This window comes from Gossypium hirsutum, chromosome D07 (genome assembly GCF_007990345.1).
Source record: "Gossypium hirsutum isolate 1008001.06 chromosome D07, Gossypium_hirsutum_v2.1, whole genome shotgun sequence".
Classification (NCBI taxonomy): domain Eukaryota; kingdom Viridiplantae; phylum Streptophyta; class Magnoliopsida; order Malvales; family Malvaceae; genus Gossypium; species Gossypium hirsutum.
In genome coordinates, this window is record NC_053443.1 from 9429198 (window position 1) to 9450349 (window position 21152).

A 21152-nucleotide genomic window follows, 5' to 3' on the forward strand; every position below is an offset into this window, starting at 1 on the left:
TTTTACTCGGTCGCCGTCAGCTGCAACAACCCTCCTCTGTTCTCTTTCCACTTGGATCCCAACACCCAATCATCTTTTTCACTTTTTTTATTTTCATTTATCCGAACCCTCTCCCCAATAGCTCAAAGGTAACTTCTTTCTTTATTTCAATCATTTTTTTTGTCAATCAATGGTTCGCATTTTACTATTACTGTTATCAGAATTATTGAGGACAAGAATCTTTTGCTTTTGTGTATACATTCCTTGGTGTGGGAACAGCAAACTATCACTTTAGTCTCTTTCAATTTTTGACTTTTCTTTTGCTGGGTTTTTTCTTCTGCGTTTGGCATATATACATATTGTTACTGTAAAAAGAAAACCCATTTTATTATCTGCATCTTTCTCTTTGTGTCTGTGCCTCTGTGTGTTTTTATTAGTTTATACCTCATGGCTTCTTGGAACTCAGTTTTTCTTTCATGGCTTAAGAATTTCAGTAATATTTTCAAGGTTTGTGCTATTTTATGACTCGAATTTTTTTATCTTACAGATTGAGTTTCATATCTTGATACTTTAAATATAGCTCACAGTTTAATTAGTATTTTTAACTGCTCTTATGTTATGAATGTTCTGTTTTTACTTGATCTAGTTGTTTTATTTGTATTTCCATTGTTCCTGTATAATTGGTTTATGCTTTTCGTATGGTAGAATATTGGTATGAATGAACAATTGTGATTTGGGAGAGAATCATGTTCTTTTTTCTTTTATAGTTTCTGGTAACTAAACTCTGGAATTTTGGGGATTATACTGTCTGGAGTTTGTTCTAAATGTTTGTGAGAGTATTTCATTTTGTTAGAACTTGTTAGAAGTGTTATATGTAATTAAAGTTTGATGATTTACTATTTATACATGTTATGGTAAGTTATGGTGCTTAATTATTCAATTATTGCAGTAATTTTTTTTTTCTTTTAAACCATACTAATTCCAGTTAGTTTATTTGCTCCTTTCAGCTAAGACTAAAGGAATCTAGGATTGAAATGCATATCACTATCAATTATTACTAAGATCTTATCTTAAGATCAAGTAAAGAATAGACAAGATTTTTTTCCCCAAAATTTGGATATTGTCTTTGATGCTGACATGTTACTTTGTGTCGATATATACTGGAGATTCTAGATATGAGTGATTGTTTAGTTAGTTATGTACTAATAGGATTTTGTTATTGATTATCTGATAGTATTCAAACCAAAAGAGAATCCTGAGTTTGGTTTTTGTTCAATTTGTGGCTTTCTAACATCTAACCATAAGTCTTTCATGCTTAGAAGCCATCCATTCATGAGTTTTGTGCTTCCTGTGCATGGGAAAGTATGGTTGAACTATTTGATTCAGTTAAGATAGTTCCCATGCTTTATAGTTTTCATCTATAGGGTCGATCACTGCTATTCTTCAACATGCTAAAGAGATAAAATCTCAAGGAATGTGATCTTTACCTCTTGTTTCTGCTTATTGTCTGTTCTATCTATGGACTGATCTCTTAGCTATAAGAAAAATGCTTTTTAAAAAAAAATTCATACATATATGCCGGCTATGTGCTCTGCTTATTTGTCCTCCACTATCTTCTCTCAAGCTCAAGAATCATTCAGAAGTTAGAAACAGTGGAAATTTAAACCTGAACTCAAACTTTCCTAATTCAAGGTGTAAAGGGATGGAATTTGGTGTGTTTGGGGTTGTGGGGTCAGGGGGAGGGTGGTTCATATTTAATCCCTGAAGATCGGTTGGTTGTTGACTAGGATTTATCAAGCATGAGGGTGGAGAATCCTGCAAATGCTAGTCATTGTTTGTCATCCTCTGACCTTCTTCCATTGATAGAACAAGGGAATAAAGAGGTAGCGCATTTTTTTTCTTTTACATTTGAATTACCAAAACCTTTTTACATTTGAATTACCAAAACCTTTCTTTGACCTTAACATATCGGAATATTCAAGCATGCAAATCTCGTAGGTTAAAGGTATATACCGGCATTAAATGTCTCTTTTGGAGGAGAGTGATGAATACTAGGCATCCTTGTTTTAACAGAACATAGTTGAGAATGTTGAGATGGCCAACTCTTGCTGTGTTGCTTTTGTCTTTATCTTGTTGGATATTGGAGTTGTAATTTTTAACTTACTCTCCTTGACATTCTTTTCATTAATTTTTTTTCTTGGGAGTGAAGTGTATAACTGTATATAAACGGAGAGTAATCCTGCCAATGCTGTATTCTATTCAAAGTTCTGTGATGAATCATACAAAGATGTCAAGAAACTTTTCATTCCAGTTATTTTCTTTGGCATAAGGTTGCTTATGCTGCATATCTTTCTTCCCTTGAGAAAAATGTATTACCTATGATTTCTGGTGGAATTTATTTCTGTTGTTTTTCTTGTTTACTGGTGGATTTTGCATCCTATGATGGTTGTGGTCAATTTCCTTCTTATTGTGCCTCTGGGAAGATCTTATAATACATAATATTAACAGTACTTTGACATTCATATTTTTAAACAGTATAAAATGGATGAAGTCCAGCTTGGTTCACATACTATAAGGTCCCATGGTTTCGCCATTGCAAGGACACACATGCATGATTGGCTTATTCTTGTATTGCTTGTGGTGATATGGGTTGTCATCCTTATCATTCATCCATTTTATCGCTTTGTTGGGAAGGATATGATGGATGATCTAAGATACCCCTTACAAAGTAATACGGTTCCTGTTTGGGCTGTGCCGGTAAATTCTGTTTGCCTTATTTTCTGTATAAGAGATCTTTCTCTGAAATTCTGCCTGTCTCACTCTCTCTCTTTCCTGCCCCCCAATATTTAGATGTATGCCGTTCTGTTGCCCATGCTGATTTTTATCTTTGTGTACATTCGTAGAAGGGATGTTTATGATCTTCATCATGCTGTTCTAGGTAAGTGTAACTTTCGGATATTTCTCTGTTTTATTAACAACATTTTCTTCTGCATAGTTGAAACGTATCATAACCTTAAAGCGATGACTAAAATTAGTTTGTTAATGCAGGCCTCTTGTTCTCTGTTCTAGTGACGGCTGTTATCACTGATTCGATAAAAAATGCAGTTGGAAGACCTCGGCCAGACTTCTTTTGGCGCTGTTTCCCAGATGGAAAGGATGTATGCCTCTGTAGACCTGCTATTCTCAGAATATAAACTTTTTAATGTCAACATTTTTAGCAAAGAACTCAACTTTATTACTTCTCAGGTTTATGATAAATGGGGAAATGTCATCTGTCATGGTGATAAGAGTGTCATTAGGGAAGGGCATAAAAGCTTTCCAAGTGGGCATACCTCTTGTAAGTCCTGTTATATGGGCAATTAATGTTCATATTTGTTGAGATAATGAATATTTTCAGATTGTAACCATTGGAGGATATCTGGATTCGTTCTTTAGGGTCCTTTGCCGGGTTGGGTTTTCTTTCACTTTACTTGTCCGGAAAGATCAAAGCATTTGACCGTAGAGGACATGTTGCAAAACTATGTATCGTTTTTCTCCCTTTGTTGGTTGCATCACTTGTGGGCATTTCTCGAGTGGATGACTATTGGCACCACTGGCAAGATGTCTTTGCTGGTGTCTCCTAGGTTGGTATATTGCTCATACTATGGAGTTGTTTTCATTAATGACTTCGTCTATTAACTTTCTTAAGACTATCATTTGTAGGGCTCGTAGTGGCTACATTTTGCTACTTGCAGTTCTACCCGCCACCATACGATGCAAATGGTATGCACCAAAAACTCTTTTTTTTCTTATTGCCAAGTTGATTCTACATGTTTCATACATTACAAAAAATGCTTTACTAGTGAGATTCTGCAAAGCATACAAGGAACATGGTTAGAATAGCATCTTCTCCTTTAATTGTAAAATGGGAACACGATAACTTATGAATCTGAGACTACAAAATTTTCAATGCATGGTTGTCGTGAAATTTCTGTAATATTTACCTTTCTAGGAGGATATATATTTTTTATATTACGTAAATTGGTAAAAGTACCATGAAGGCCCTTGTATTACGAGTCAGATTGCATTTTGCCTCCTCAGCAAAAAATATGCGCAAATTAGTCCCTATATGTTAAATCAAAAAGAAAATTGATCTTTTTTGTTAAAAAAATTCATCCCTTTGTACTGTTAAAAATTGGTGTAGCTGACGGAATGACCAGATAGTGACACGTGACATGTCACGTATACCTCATACTAACGTACAATGGCTAGTTTTAATAGTAAAAATGGATGAAATTTTTAACAAATGACTAATTTACCCATTTTATTAGTAGAGGGGCCAAAGTACAATTTGACTTCTAGTACAGGGGCCTCCATGTTACTTTTATCCACGGAAATTCTATTATGAATTTCATTTTGAAGTTTTAATGCGTGGATGGTTGTTGTGACTATATGATTGTGCATTGGAGGAAAGCTACTTCCTTTTCACTTAAAAGCCTCCTTCCCACCTTCCCTTCCCATCTACCAACTGCTAGTTTGATTGGTTACAGAAGCTTTTTTTGCCATGCTCGTGTACTATGTTACTCGAACTCTTCATGTTCTCCTAAGTACCCTTGTGTTTGACTCATGCTGACATAATCCTCCAAATATCTGGAAAAAGAATTAAAATGTTGAGCATACGTGTGAGCCATACTTTTAGACTTGAACGTCTTATCTGAACTGTTGCACGGAATTGTTTGTAGGTTCAGGGACTTATGCTTATTTCCGAGTAATCGAGGAGTCGACTGCAAATACAACAAACACAATCAATGCCGCGAATCTTCCAAATGCAATGACCGGAGAGATTCAGATTGCGAACCAACAAGAACCAACCGATAATGGATTTATGGGAATGCATTTAGCACGCAATTCTAATTCAGTGTTGGAAGATGTGGAATCGGGGAAGAGTTAACTAGGTGAGTTTCATGTTCCAAATTCGTATGTAAATGAGGAATACGTTGTATATACGTGCATCGTCTCTTAGTTATGGATTCTATTGCTATATTATTATTGTATAGCCAATAATAACACTACTATTAAGTAGCACAGCTTTTCCTTCTGTTTCTCCTATTGGCTTAGATGTGAGGAGCGAAAAAAATGAAAATAAAAAAATCCATGCCATGACTAGTGTTTTGCTTTGTTATCAAAATCGAGGTGAGTGAAGAATACGGATATGTTCAATACGGGTATCTTCAATTATTTCAAAGCATTTTTCATATATTTTAAGGATTATATTTTTCATATATTCATGAACAATGATTATTTCGAATGTTTCTTTTTTCTTTTCTACTTTTCTTCAACCATTTTATGAACATCCATAAATCTTAATTTAAACCCCATAATATAAAATTTTGAATTCTAACTACTAAGATGTGTAAACAGTATATTTTCCTCTAACAATATATACATGTTACTCTTGTATTATAAGTTAGATTGCAGTTTTCTATTTTTCTCAAAAAAAAGAAAAGAAGGGTAAATTGGTCTCTGTATATAATATCAAAGAGTAAATTGATTTTTTTTTTTGTTAAAAATTTCATTTATATGTACTCTTAAAAATTGTTCTGCTCTTTGATTCATACAGACAGTGAATACGTGTGTTGATTTACAATGATCAAATTTTAACATTAAACATAAATACAATTTTTAATAGAAAGATTGTTCTGCTCTTTGATTCATTATATAACAATTAATTTACTTATTTCTGGAGTAAAAGCAGCAAAATGAAATTCAATTATATATTCATTTCATTGATGAAAGCTGACAAGTGACAGGTAAACTCCCAAGATTCCAGGCACCAAAAAAAGGAAGAAGGTCCCGATTCTAATTTATACAAGAATCTCTATGGTTTTCGGCCTTCATACAGATACCGTCTTACTTTATTTATACTTGTATTAAAGAATGTTTAATTAATTTTTTCTTACTAAATTGTCAATAATATGCAATTTGTAGTTGGCAACTATAAACGCAATAATTGACTAACCACCGACTTTTGTCAATAAAAAAAAATCTCATTCTTCATTAAATCAAACACCATTTGATAAGGACACCATAATTGTCAGTAATTAATTAGTAATAGTAATTGCACCAGAAACATGAATTTATCATTTGGTCATAGTTATGTAAGACAATTTGACAAAAAGTTCAAAATTTTATGTTAAAATGATTCAATTGAATTACTATTTTTCTTAATTATAAATTGAATTATATATGAATAGTATAATTAAAGAGTGTTTTATGATTTTTTATGAGTTTTTAGGGAATTATGTTTGAACTTTTTTATGATGTAGTTCACTTTTTTATAGTTTTATGGGTTTTTAGGGAATTATGTTTGAACATAGAATTCTATATTGATACATTTTATGAGTCTTTAGTGAATCAGATCATGAGACCTCATTAGTAATAAGAATAAGTGAATTCTGTTTTAATTTTTTAAAAGATGCGTCATAATTTGATTTATACACCGTTAAAGAGAAATAATATTTGATACGTAAATATATGCCGTTTTCAACCAAACAAATCATCACAGATTTTAAATTAAGGAATTAAATGGGTTAATGATTTTATTGATGAATTATTGTATAAAAGAAAACTATCAACCCAACTAACGCTTTTGTGAGTGAATGCGTTGATTACTACATTGCAATTGTCATTAGAAGAAACCCAAACCCTTTTAATTTAATTCTGCCTTTATTAAAATATAGAGCACACAATGTAGTATTGAAGAGTCAATTGCAGTAAGATATTCTCAAACTATAACCCTCATTTTAATTTAGTTCTTAGATTTCAAAATATTTTAATTGCATCCCTTAACTATTGGTGTTCTATCAATCGTGTCTTATTTATTTATTTATTAAAACCGATAAATAACACATCAAATCTTATGCAGCTAAATTTAAAATGAATACATAAAACATTGTCGTATAACTTTTAAAAGTAAAAATAGTGAAGGAAAACCTTAAAATTAAGAATTTAAAATTGTCATTTTAAATTATGTCACATGAGATCTGATGTGTCATTTAACAGTTAAACTAATGATTTTAGTAACAAAAAGATCTAATTGATATAACGTTGATAATTTAAAGATACAAATAAAATAATTTGAAGTTAGAAAACTAAAGTAAAATGAAGGTTATAAATGGAGGATGTTTGGTGCAAAATAGAATAGTGGTAGTGGTTGTCGGTTATATAAGAGGGGCATAGTTAGTTAAAGCTGTGAAATAGAAGCAACAAAAACCATAATAATTATTCCTATTATTTATCTTACTTCAAAATGACTTTGGCATAACCATATCTTTAACTTAAAAAATCATATAAAAATTAATCCATATATTTATCAAATGTTAAGAAGTTGAAACGTTTTAACGCATGGTAATATTGTATAGATGACTCCCCTAACTTTTAGTCTTTAACTCAAACAATAGTAATTAAATGTGTTCTGTTAAATTCGATTATAAATTATATATTATGCGTATAATTGTAAATTTAGTCCATCATTCTAAGCTCCTATACTTTTCAAATTTTGAAGTTTCAATTTTGATACAAATGACAATCGTTAATTCATTAACTAGATTTTTTGTAAGTAATATATGAAAATAGTAAGCTACGATGGCATTACACGTAAATGACAATAGTTAATCCATTAACTTAATGAATTTAACAATTAATGTTGGTGAGGATTGAATTTTTATAATTCTAAAAGTACATAGATTAGAAATGACCAAATTAAAGTAAAGAGACTAAATATCCAACTTTCATAAAGTAGAGGGATGAATAGTAGAATTTAACCTATAAATTTATACATTAATAATATATTGAACATAATATTACCTTCACCATTTTCTTTCTCCAACTCACATCCTTTCATACCACGCCAAAACATTCTCGCCAACCAAACACCTTTTCCCCACTCATCTCTCTGTAAGCTAAAAAATTCTCCATATAAATATTTTAATCCATTATTATTATTTGTCACCTCTAACTTCAAGTTCACAATTCTTTATATTTAAACACCATTAACGGTTTCGTAAGCTTTCTTGTGGGAGGAGACAAAATTTTCCAAGTGTTTTCATCATGGAGAAACCGACATCTCCATCTTCTAATAAACCCACCACCACCACCATCGCCAACTATGTATCACCACCGTTATCTCCGCCGCTTGAAGATCTAACGACCGACTTCTCTACAATGTACGACTTCATTTTCTCATCTACGCTCCCTGAATCACTTTCCATTACGCCTTCTACTTGTTCCTCCTCCTCCGATGATCTGAAACAGATCGTACCCGGCGATGTGTCCACTGAGGACCGGCTCAACCAGGCTCGTCTTATCCTTGAGTATCAACAATTGTGTGATCACTTCGACCTTTGTGTTTCTCGCTTACAAGCTATCAAGGGAGAGGTTGAAAAGCTTCGTAGAGAGAACAATGATCTTCGGGTAGCTAACATTGAGTTGATCAAGCTGTTGAGCCAGTCGTCTCAAGCTGCCATGATTAATAGAAACCTCCATTGCGAAAAAGTGGCGGATTTGAACGAGAAAAGATGGGAGACGGGGCTGAAGAAATCATTGCCCAAGAGCCTTTCATTTAATTCATGTAACTATATGCAAAGAGTCGTCAATCCACCGCCGGTGAGTTGCTCTCTTGTTTGTACCTACATGAACAATAAATATTTATTGTAGGTAAAAATACTATAGAGGTCATTATACTAAGAGCTGGATTGCATTTTATTTTCTCAACTCAAAAAATAGAAAAATTAATTCTGTAAATTAGATTTAGGAGCAAATCGGTCATTTGGTTAAAAATTCATCCATTTTTATCGTTAAAAGATGGTCATTGTATGTTAGCATGAGATATACGTGGATATATAACTGTTTGGTTATTCCATCGCTATATATACCGGTTTTTAATAGTAGAAATGGATGAAATTTTTAATAAAAAGGACTAATTTTCTCTTTAATCTATCATAGACTAATTTACTTATTTTTTAAGTAAAAAAATACAATCTTAGCCTCCTTAATGATTGAATTATAATATTGGAAAGGAGAGAATTTAATCATTTATTATTGAACGTACCGACTTACAACAACCATCACCAGTTCAACCTTTAATTTTATTGGCGGCAGAAATGATTTAATTTTTAATCACGTTGAAAACATTCTATTGGACCATATTGAAGCATTTTCTTTTAATGTATAGTTGGATAATTTAATCCTTAATTAATAACCTTAAAAATAATTCTAATTATAATATCATGCAGCCACGAGTACATGTAGCACCAGTGACAAGAAGAGAAGAGAAAGGCATTGAAATGGAGGTATACAACCAAGGAATGGTGAAGACAGAGCTATGCAACAAATGGCAACAGACAGGTACCTGTCCCTACGCTGACCATTGCCAGTTCGCCCATGGTATCACTGAGCTACGTCCGGTTACTAGGCATCCTAGGTATAAGACCCAGGTTTGTCGCATGATCCTTGCCGGCGAAGCCTGTCCGTACGGTCACAGGTGCCACTTCCGTCATTCTCTTACTGAACAAGAAGAACTATTAATTTCGCCTTAATTTCGGATTTATTCAAACTATAAACTTAATGTAAATATCTTATTTCGCATGCAAACAAATAACAGTGTCCAAAGTCGTAATTATAAGACAATAATATTTAGATTACATGTGTGGAAGGAAACTGTTTTATTGATTGTACGTTATGCAAGAGAATTGTTTATAGAGGAAATATTTGATGTTGTAATACATGCAAAAAAGAATAAAAAAATTATATATATATATATTTGTATCTTTGATTTTGAGTTAAATAATTGAAAATGGTTATCTTCTGTTCATAAACTTGAAACTTTATTTTTGTAACATTTAAAACAAAAACATACATTTCCATAAATTTTATGTTATCTAGAGGTGAAAATTTGATGAAGGCATTTTGTTAGTTGAAATGGATCTGTTGGTATCATTTGGCTTGATGCTTAAAATGTTGTTTTTGTACAATATTGTGTTAGCTGTGTGTCGGTTAGATTACAATATGATTGCTAGCTATAAATCCATGCATCCAATTATTCTATACAAAAAAACAACATTCATATAAAATAATTTAATAATATAAAAACATATAATTATAAAAATTATGTAGAAATTTAATATATATATTATATAACGATATTAATCAAGTTTATAAAGTTCACATACCTACATTTAATCATAAATATTACAATAATATATTTTTCATTACTCCTATTAAAATTAGATCCATATACAACTATTTATATGTATATTTGTTCAAGAATTGTATTATCTCTTAAAGTTTAAAGACCTACTCGATATTTGGGAGGATTTAAATAAAAATATTAGACTAAAAATGAGCTCGAGCAAACAATTTAAACCTGTTTAAAATACAAATTAGAATTGAGTTTTAAAATTCAAAACCCAAACTCAATCCAATCCATTTTTAGGTTTAATAACATTTTGTATGTTTTCTTTAATAAGAAAATTAAATATATTATATTATAATATAAATATAAATATATGCTAAGTTGTTATTTAAAATTTTAATTTTAAAAAATATATACTAGTAGTAAAAAATTGTATATAACTACAAAAAAATTAAAAATTTAAAAAATATATAAGAAAGCTTAAACAGGCTGAAAATAGTTGTTGATAAATATGAGAGGAGATTTGAATGAAAGTTTAGGTCAATATTTTAGGTTGAGCTGACTTTGGGTAATTATAGGTTAATTCTCTATTATTGTTGCGGTTGAAAAATATTTTTAGAAAAATATATTTTTCTAAAATAATAAAAAAGTGCATCTGTTAGTCTTTAGTGCCTTTATTGGTGTCAAATTGCAATTGAAAGTTAAAATATATTTTTTAAACATGATAGTCGAAAGTAAAATAATAGTTAAATTATATGATATTTAAATAATTTAATATAATGATACATAGAGGTGATCATGGGCTGGGCCGGGTTTGGGTTGGACCCGTCGGGCCCAAAATTTTTTGGCCCGCGTCCTAGGCCCGGGCCCAGCCCGGCCCGAAATATGGGCCTGCAATTTTGTCTAGACTTGGCCCGGGAAAAAATTTCTAAGCCCGAGTCCGGCCTGGCCCGACCCTTTTTTTTAGTAAACACCAAAATTGTATAAAAAACCTGCAAAATATAATCAACCAACCAGAATATCCATACATTAACCAATCAACATATTTAATTTTATAACAAAATATAAATTGTAAGCTAAATTAAAATTTCAACAATTATAAAGGAAGTATCACTACACCAAAATTGACCTTTAGCGGCGTTTCTCGCGGAGTTTGAATAAGAGACGCCACTATAGATGGAGCATTAGCGGCGCTACGGTAAAAACGCTGCTAAAGATCGAGCATTCGCGGCGCATTTAGAAAAACGCCACTATAGACCGGTCATTAGCGGCGCTTTCCAAAAAGCGCCGCAAATAATTAAGTAGAACACCGTCGTTTAACTTTGACCTGTACTGGCACTAGCGGCGTTTATCTGGAAATGCCGGTAAAGATCTAGCATTTGCGGCGCTTATAAAACAACGCTGCTAATGACCGGTACATTTGCGGCGCTAGGACAAAAACGCCACTAAGGCTCCGAAAATAATTAAGCAGAACGCCGTCGTTTAACTTTGACCTGTAGTGGCACTAGCGGCGTTTATCTGGAAACGCCGGTAAAGATCAAGCAGTTGCGGCGCTTATATAAAAACGCCGCTAAAGATCGGTACATTAGCGGCGCTACTATAAAAACGCCACTAATGCTCCGCAAATAATTAAGCAGAACGTCGTCGTTTAACTTTGACCTGTAGTGGTACTAGCGGCGTCTTTATACAAACGCCGCTAATTCCCCATATATAGAGGCGTTTTTTTCCAAACGCCGCAAATAAGCTTGGCTAAACGGCAACGTTTGGAGTTGATCTTTAGTGGCATTAGTGGCGCTTTATAATAAACGCCGCTGTAGGTTGAGAATTAGTGGCGCTTTTTGGTAAAATGCCACAAATAAAAACATTTTATTTTAGGGTTTAGTCTTTAGTATGTAAGGTTTAATGTCTACAGTTTAGGATTTTAGGGTTTACGATATAATGTTTATTATATTTTGATTAGTGTTTTGAATTTTGGGTTTATGGTTTAATTTACAGCTTGTGGTTTAGAGTTAATTATTTTATAGTTAAGGTCTTAGTTACTATTCATGGTTTAACAGGTTAGGCTATTATGGTTTAAGGGCTAGGGTTATTGATAAAATAATAAAAAATCAATTTATTTTAGTTTTTAGGTAAGCAATAAGATTCATTTTCAATTTACTTTAGTGTTTACGGTTTATGTTGTAGGTTTATGGTTTAGTGTTTATGGTGTACGTTTTCAATTTACATGTTGAGTGTTTAGAGGTGAGGGCTTAGGGTTTAGGGGTTATAAGCTTAGGGTCTAGGGGTTAGTGGCTTAAGGTTACGAATTTAAGGGTTTAGGGTATAAGGTATAAAAGTTTAAGGTTATGGGCTTAGGGTATAGGAGTTATTGGATCTTCTTATATAGTGTTTACGATTTAGGGTGTGCATTTACGGTTTAAAGATTAAGGTTTAGGATTTAGTTTTAAGAGTTTAGGGTTTACAGTTTAGGGTGTATGTTTATGGTTAAGTATTTAGGGTTTAGGGGTTAGAAGATTAAGGTGTAAGGGTTAAGGGCTTATGGTTTAAGGTTTAAATTTTATATTTTAGGGTTTAATGTTTAGGGTTTAGCTAAAAACATAGGAAAATATATGTTAAAGATGAAAAAATTTAAAGTACAATTATTTTAAATAATTTTAAAATAAATTTAAGGTTGAGCAATAGTGGCGTTTTTGCCCAAAACGCCGCAGAAAGTTAAACAATAATGGCGCTTTTTTGTGTAAACGCTGTAAAAATAAATTAAACTAGTGCTTAACGGTGCCGTTTTATCTGCGTTTCTTAGTGGCGTTTTTACTTAAACGCCGCAATTATGTTTTAATTTTTTTCTAAACGCTGTCGTTTATATCTGCGAATTTAACTGCATTAGTGGCGCTTTATATAAATGCCGCAAATTTTAAGTAAACTACTCTAAACGACGTAGTTTACTTAGCCCCGATTTTGTGGTGTTTTACTGAAAGCGCCGCAAGGGTTTTTAACAATTTGCCAATGCGGTGCCATTTTTGTACTGGAAAAAAAATGATAGTGGCGTTTTTTAAGAAAACGCCGCAAAGATTTATTAAACTTTCCCAACGCGGCGCCGTTTCTGTACTGGGAAAAATTTGATAGTGGCGTTTTTTAGGAAAACGCCGCAAAAATGAATTAACGTTTCACAAAACATCGCCGTTTCGCTTAATGAATTAATTTGGGGTATACCCCCGAAGCTCCCAGCCCCCAGCCCCAATTTCATCAGCCCCAATTTCATCAGCCCCAAATCTCTAATTTTTTCCCTTTCTGCAATTTCTTGCGTCTGAATCTCCAATTGAAAAGATTTCAATGTTTGGGTGTTTCGATTTCTTTCAAAATTACCATAAGAAATTCATAGACTCGGTTTCTTGCAACCTCCTTACAAAGAAGACGAACGTCGCCAAACGTCGCAAAATAACCATCGAAAATCTTCAAAGTTTCAAAAGTTCGATTTTGTTCCGATTCTGCATATTTAATCATTGGGTTTTCTTGTCTTTCTTAATTTTTGTTTGTTTGTTATTCGTTGATGTTCCTTAAATTAAAAAAAAATTCTCTTCTCTATATAGGGTTTTCGTTCGTTTAGGTTAAAGTTCTCTTAAGTTGTTTAGGAAGTGAAATGAGAGTCTCGCTTTATTGAATTGCATCATTTCATTAGGCTTAGGAATTTTTATTGTTGTTTATGGTTAATTTGACTTGATTTATTATTTTGGCAATGAACTTGAAGCTAAAGAAGTTGGTGAGAGCTTTAAGGCGAAAGGGAAGGAAAATGTGTCGGAAGCATAGTTGGTTTCGAGTTGTACATTCTAATTTTGATATGCTTCATGATAATGCCTAAATTGCTAGCTTGAGGATTAATTTTACAATTTTTGTGTCATATGTTTGACTTGATAAATGATATGTTATGTATGCGAGGCTTAAGTTGATATGTGATGAAATAAGTGAATGTTGATGTTTGACATGTTTTATTGAAATGTCAAATGAAAATCATGATGCTAATTTGTTGGTATGTTTTGGAGGTTTTCATGTTGGAAATACATGTTTCTAACTATTAATGGTCCAATTAAATGATATTGGCTAGTTCTCGGGTATAGTTGACATGCCATAGAATAGAACTCTTAAAAGATTATGTGTTTACGAATTAGCTTAGTGTGCCCAAGAGATTTGTTTTGTCATACTTTGCACAATTCTTGAGGATTGGTTGGATAAATTGTGGTAAACCAACATTGGAGATTCGTTATATTGTATAGCTTACCATTGTGCTTATGTATTGCTTTTTGGGGATTTGGTTGGATATTCGTGTATCCATTTATGCAAATCTGATTAATAAGGGCAATGTTTTAGTAGGTAATGATAACTAAATTTGATATATAAATCTCATTGGTGAATGCTCATGTTGATTTGATTTGAGTAAAGCAATTAAATATACTATGGTGCTTATGATGAAAATCTGAAATAACTGCTCTCAATGAGTATTCACGGTGATCTAATGCATTTAAATGACCTTTTAATTATGTTTAATATTATTGTAATAATGTATTTTAAATGTTTGTTTTAGTATGCTTTCAATTTAGTTTAATCATTAAGTATATTAGAAATTGGATGTGCACCATTGAGCTTTAGTGGAAAAGCTCATCATGCAAATTATTTTATTTTCGTGCACAAGTTTCAAGGATTTTAGAGTTGTTTACCATGTCAAGCAACAACTTTTGAGGAGTTCTCAACAAGCCTTTTGGATTGTAAGTTTTTAGCTTTTAATACTGCTAGGACATGTACTTAAAGTTCTTAGTAAAAGACAAACAAACAAAATTTTTTTTAACTGCGTGTCTACGGTTTGGATTATATATGTAAAAGAATGGTTGCTTAGATGAAGAGTTTAGGCTACTGTCAAATGTTGTTTGATGTGAATTTGATATTAGATATTACATATTTGGTATTGATATTAGATATTAGGCTGTGATTAAATGTTTGCTATTGTCAAATGTTTTTTGATGTGAATTTGATATTACATATTAAATATTTGGTATTGATATTAGATATTATATATGGTTTAGTTAAATGTTTGCTACTGTCACATGGTTGCTACTGTTCTGCATTTTCAGAGTCGTTAAATATATATATATATATTAAATTTGGCTACTGTCAAATGTTTGGTTGCTACTGTCAAATGTATTATGTATTATTATTTTCAGAGTCTGGTTTGTTCATTTGTGGGGATTGCTGTTGTTTTATGTTCAACTATGCTAAGGCATACTTCAGTTAAAATAAATCAAATTTAAGATTTTGATATGAATCTTGACATAGTTAAATTATACTCTGTTTACTCCTATTTTTTTTTTCTGTTTTTTTGGTACTAATTTAGTTGTGTTTTTTGTTTGGCAGCCGTCTGCTTCGAAATTGAGGAAATTTGAGGTATTTATTCATATGTTTCCGTAGATAGTTTTATTAAAAAAACACCTCCAAATGTTTAAATTTCGGATTTGGTTATATTTTTTCTTTTATAGTTTACTTATTATTTTCGAGTTTTAAAATGGAGTTTTAATTAAGATTTTTGGTTTTAAACATGTGGGTATCGGTTTTAATTACCAATTTTTGCTGTATATGTTTCTAGCTCAATTTGCGCGTAACTTTGCAACTTATTACATAATTGCGAGGTTTAAATTATGATTTTATTTTCTCCCCGTATTATTTACCCAAGCAAAAACAATTACGCAAATTGATCGATTAGTTTATTCAGTTTAATGTGAATTATTTATCGAAATTCGATTTTATGCCAAATAATTATCAATTTTACTTCTAATTTAATAAATTATCGACGTTAGATGTGATTAATTGATTGAATGTTTATGTTTAATTATCTTTTACATACAATAATATCATCGATTAATTGATTGAATGTCAATGAATTATCCATTTATAATACATACATTACATAACTTATTAATATATATATTTTAAAATTTTATATATATTTTTAAAATTTAATATATATATTTTTAAATCTAATTTAGCGTATTAACTTAACGTATTAATATATATTTAAAATTTATATATATTTTAAAAATTTATCAATTATATCATAACTTACATACATAAATAAAATTTATATATAAACCTACACAATACATAACTTACATAATAACTTACATAACTTATATATAAACTTATATATAACTTTCATAACTTACTTATAATAACTTACATAATACATAGCCTACATGACTTACATAATACACAACTTACATAACTTAAATAACTTACATGATACATAACTTTCATAACTTACATTATACACAACTTACATAACTTACATTATACACAACTTACATAACTTACATAACTTACATAGCTTACATTCTACACAACTTACATAATATACATAATACACAACTTACATAACATACATAATACATAACTTACATAGCTAGCATAAAATATAACTTACATAACTTATACAATACATAACTTACACAATTTACTGAAGTTATAAATATATATCATATCATAACTTACATAACTCATTTATACTTATCACTGAACAACTTACCCTTGTAATTTCTGGTGAAAATCAGACTTCAAGAAATAAGAAATGGACCGGTCTTGGATGAATTTGTCAAGGGTAAGCAACGATTATCGAAATGGAGTACAGACTTTTCTAAATTTTTCATTTCAATATGCAAGCCAAGAGAACATGATTCTTTGCCCGTGTAAGAAGTGTGTCAACATAAACTGGTATTACCGTGAAGTTGTATACGAGCATCTAATTGTTGATGGGTTTGTTCGGGGTTATAAACAATGGCTTTTTCATGGAGAATGCCCGCCTAGTACTTCCTCTTCGACGATGGATGTATCTTATCCTGGTACTGCTTACCATCAGCCCGTTGTTAATTCCTCAATTACAAGTTATGCTAGTGCTAGGGACAATAATCCTGTCGAGAGAAATGTGGAATATTTCGGACTTCTTACTGACATAATTGAGTTGGATTACTACGGCAAATGGAAAGTTGTCTTATTTCGAGGTGATTGAGCCGATGTTAATACTGCTCGTGGAATTAAGCAAGATCAATTTGGTTTTACAATGGTGAACTTCGCTCGATTGATTCACACAGGACAATAACTGATAGATGAGTCGTATGTATTCTCATCTCAAGTCAAACAAGTTTTTTACTCAAAAGATCCAACTGATGAGGGTTGGTATGTTGTACTCCGTAACATCCCTAAAGACTTGTTTGACATGGGCAGTGGAAGTAGAGATAACATCGACGACAGATCAGAAACTTTGCCCTTTCCAGAACATAACTTAAACGAAACTATCCCTAGTACTAGTACACAATTTCAATGGGTTCGCTAGGATACGGATGAAGATATTTACGAATAATGATGTAGTAAGATATTACGATTGTTTAATTATATGTAATATCATAATTTAAATCTTGGTCTTAGTTACTAAGTTTTCAACTATTTTATATGTATTGCAGATAAAATGCCTAGAAGAAAAATGCGACATCTAAGCATTGTTCAAAATGCTCCAAACTCGGCAGAAACAAATAGTGAACAACATACAGGAATTGGATCTTTGAATGTTCCGATTACACCTAAGGATCCTACAAAAGTTCAAAGTAATTTTACATTTAATTTACATGCATGTTAACTTATAATTGATTTATTTTTCAAATTCTTATATTATAATATACCATTTTTCAGATGAAAATGGTAGGACGCGCAGAGCTCGAGGACGTACGTTACTTAGAGATTTATACAAGTTAGATCTAGTCGAACATGTCAAAGTATACAGAAACAGTTTTGGTCAGCCTGTTGGATCAGAAGCTTGACTTTTAGCAGGATACTTGGGCATTTTAGCACAAAATACGAATATGTTGCCTATCAACTACGAGTCATGGCATCAAATGCCCGATAGTAACAAAAACCAAGCCCTTGATAATATTAAGGTAACAAAATGTTAATGTCATCTGTAATACTTGGGAATTAGTTTCATTTATATTTACTTTCTTAACTTGTGTTTTCTGTAGGCGAGGTTTGCTTTAAAGGTCTCGGATACTTATATAAAGAATGCATTGGGAAAAAGATGGAGAGACCATAAAAGTACTTTAAAGAAAGATTATTATAAGACAAAAACAACCTTCAATGAGAAATTGCAAAATGTCCCGTCGGGTATGCTGAGGTACCATTGGGAAGATGCGGTTAGATTTTGGCATTCAAAGAAAGGCGAGGTATGACGTACTTCCAAACTCTTGATATTATTTTGGTTTATAGTATTTACTATTTACGTACTAATAATTTCATAACGTAGGATCGTGAACGAGTTGGAAAAAGCAGTAGGTAGAAATAGAAATTCACTCACACAGCCGGGTCGAAAAGTTTTGCTTGTGTAGCTGAGGCCGAGATATTTCTAATTTTTTAATACTGTCAAATATGTATTACTTTCCATTAAATAATAATTTTACTACTATATTGTAAGAATTTTTGTCCGGTCAAAAAGTTGGACGCCTTCAACTTTTTGAGATCACACATAGGAAGAAAGATGGATCTTCTATGACTCCTGAAGCTGCAGAAATTATGGTACGTTTACTTAATACAATTTGACTTGTTTTAGTTATTTATAGTGTTTATTTTCTAATGGTTTAATTCATTGCTTGTAATGCTACTATTTGTTAACTTATGTTGCATTTGTTTTTTTAATATATATTGTGTTCCTAACTATGTGATTTATTTATTAGGAAAAACTAAAGGATAAAAAGGCGGAGTACGAAGCGATTGCTTCCAGTGATAGTTCTGTTCATCTTGAAGACATTGATAACCGGATTATTACTGAAGTTTTGGGTCCTGAAAGGTATGGTCGGGTTCGATTTCAAGGATCTTTTGTTAACCCAACCCAATATTTTGGATCAAACTCGCAGTAATACATGCCTTTAGGGAATCAGACTCAAGCTGAAGTTCAGAGGTTAAAAGACCAGATGTCTCAGATGCAAGCGACCACAGTTGAGGTCCAAAGGAAATATGAAGAACTCCAGCTACAACTTAAAGCAGAGGCGGTAGCGAGGGAAGCAGAGGCTACAGCGAGAGACACATAGGTTCAAAAGAAATATGAAGAACTCCAACTACAACTTAAAGCAGATGCGGCATCGAGAGAAGCAGAGGCTGCAGCGAGGGAAGCAGAGCAGAGCAGAAAGTACGACGAACTCCAACAACAGCTTCAGAATATGATGAAGATGTTTCAGCAGTCGCAACTTCCGCCGTCATAGTGTGGGTTTGGATGGGCGATTGGGTGCGGTGCGGTGCGTTTAGCTTACTTTTTATCTCACGCTACAGTATCGCTATAGTAGCTAATCTCACCGCCACCGCTATTTTTATACTAACCGCAGGTAAACGCACTGCCCATCCAAACTCACCCATAGTGTATTGTATAAATATTTTTATCATTTTAACTTTTAACATTTTTGTAAAAATAATATGAATTATATTTTATTTATTGATATTAATATTATTTTATGCGTTTAATTTGAAATATTATATAAATTTATTACTTTTGGCTGGTTTATATTTGGTTACTTTTGATTTGTTATTACAGGAGGGCCGAAAAAATGAAAAATTTTATTTTACAAAAATCTCAAAATTAGTGGCGTTTTTAGAAAAAGCACCGCTAAAAGCAACCAAACAATAGCGGCGTTTGCTTGAAAAAGCGCCGCTAAAAGTCAGGTTCTATAGCGACGTTTGTGAGAAAACGTCGCTAAAAGCCATGTTCTTTAGCGCCGTTTGTGGAAAAAGCGCCGCTAAAGAACATGACCTTTAGCGGTGTTTGTAGTATAAGCACCGCTAAAGAACATGACCTTTAGCGGCGTTTGTAGTATAAGCGCCGCTAAAGAACATAACCTTTAGCGGCGTTTTTATTTTTGCGCCGCTAAAGAACATGACCTTTAGCGGCGTTTTGTTTCTATAAACGCCGCAAACGTTAGCGACGTTGTCTATAGCGGCATTTTTTGCGGCGCTTGTGGAAGCGCCGCAAATACTTTTAGTGTCGCTAAAAAGCGCTGCTAAAGGCCTAAAAAAACGCTGCTAAAAACATGTTTTGGTGTAGTGTATCCTAAAATCAACCGAAGAAACATCATCCTCATCGTCCTTTTTGCAACCAATTTATTATATTCGGAAATGTATTTTAAAAATAAAAAAATAAAAAAATATTTTAAAAATACTTTAAAATAAAAAATATATTTATTATATAAATACTAAATGTCTAATGGAAAATAGGAAAATGGGAAATGTATTTTAAAAATAATTAAATATAAATATTTAAATAATTTAATATAATTATATATAAAATATAAAATAATCTAATTTATTTACATACCTTTTAAATAGTTAATATAAATAAATACACTTCCAATTGTAAAAGCTAAAAGCCAAAAACACCTAAATCTCAACTTTATGTTTAGGTGGAAAAACACTTTTCCATCACACTTTTGACTACAGAAGCCAAGTGCTCTTCATTGTTTTGTGGTGGAAAAGCACTTTTAACCCAAAAGTGCTTCTCCACAATGTACCCTATATATGATATTGATATCATACATAAACTTGATACAATCAACCGTTGAACATTTCTTCTTACACGTTATATTGTAAAAGGTTAAAATATGTCATAAGTTTATGTACTATTCATAAATTTAAAATTTAGTCTCTCTAATTTTTAGATTTTAAAATTCAAGTTTAATTGTTAACACAATTAAATTTTTTTTGTGCTAAATTTGTTGATATGACATTTTGAGATAAATATAATATTCACTTAGTAGCCATGTAACTAAAAAAAGACGTTATAATGAATCTAAATTTAACAAAATAATTTTAACAATGTTAATAATTGATCTTGAATTTTGAAATCTGAAAAGTAGCTATATTCCTAAAAAAAATTATAAGAACTAAATTTAAAATTTATGAAAAGTAGAAAAACTTATGACAAATTTCATCCATT

The 21152-nt window shown here is 31.8% G+C and overlaps 1 protein-coding gene and 1 pseudogene across 1 annotated transcript; both read left to right on the forward strand.

The window, feature by feature from the left end:
* Positions 1-138: 138 nt before the first annotated feature.
* LOC107953937 (lipid phosphate phosphatase 2-like) lies at positions 139-5217 on the forward strand (annotated as a pseudogene).
* A 2714-nt stretch (positions 5218-7931) lies between these two features.
* LOC107953936 (zinc finger CCCH domain-containing protein 14) lies at positions 7932-9860 on the forward strand. The gene is made up of 2 exons (XM_016889381.2): positions 7932-8622; positions 9252-9860. The coding sequence occupies exons 1-2, from the start codon at positions 8068-8070 to the stop codon at positions 9552-9554; spliced, it is 858 nt and encodes a 285-aa protein (XP_016744870.2). The 5' UTR covers positions 7932-8067; the 3' UTR covers positions 9555-9860.
* The last annotated feature ends 11292 nt before the right edge of the window (positions 9861-21152 follow it).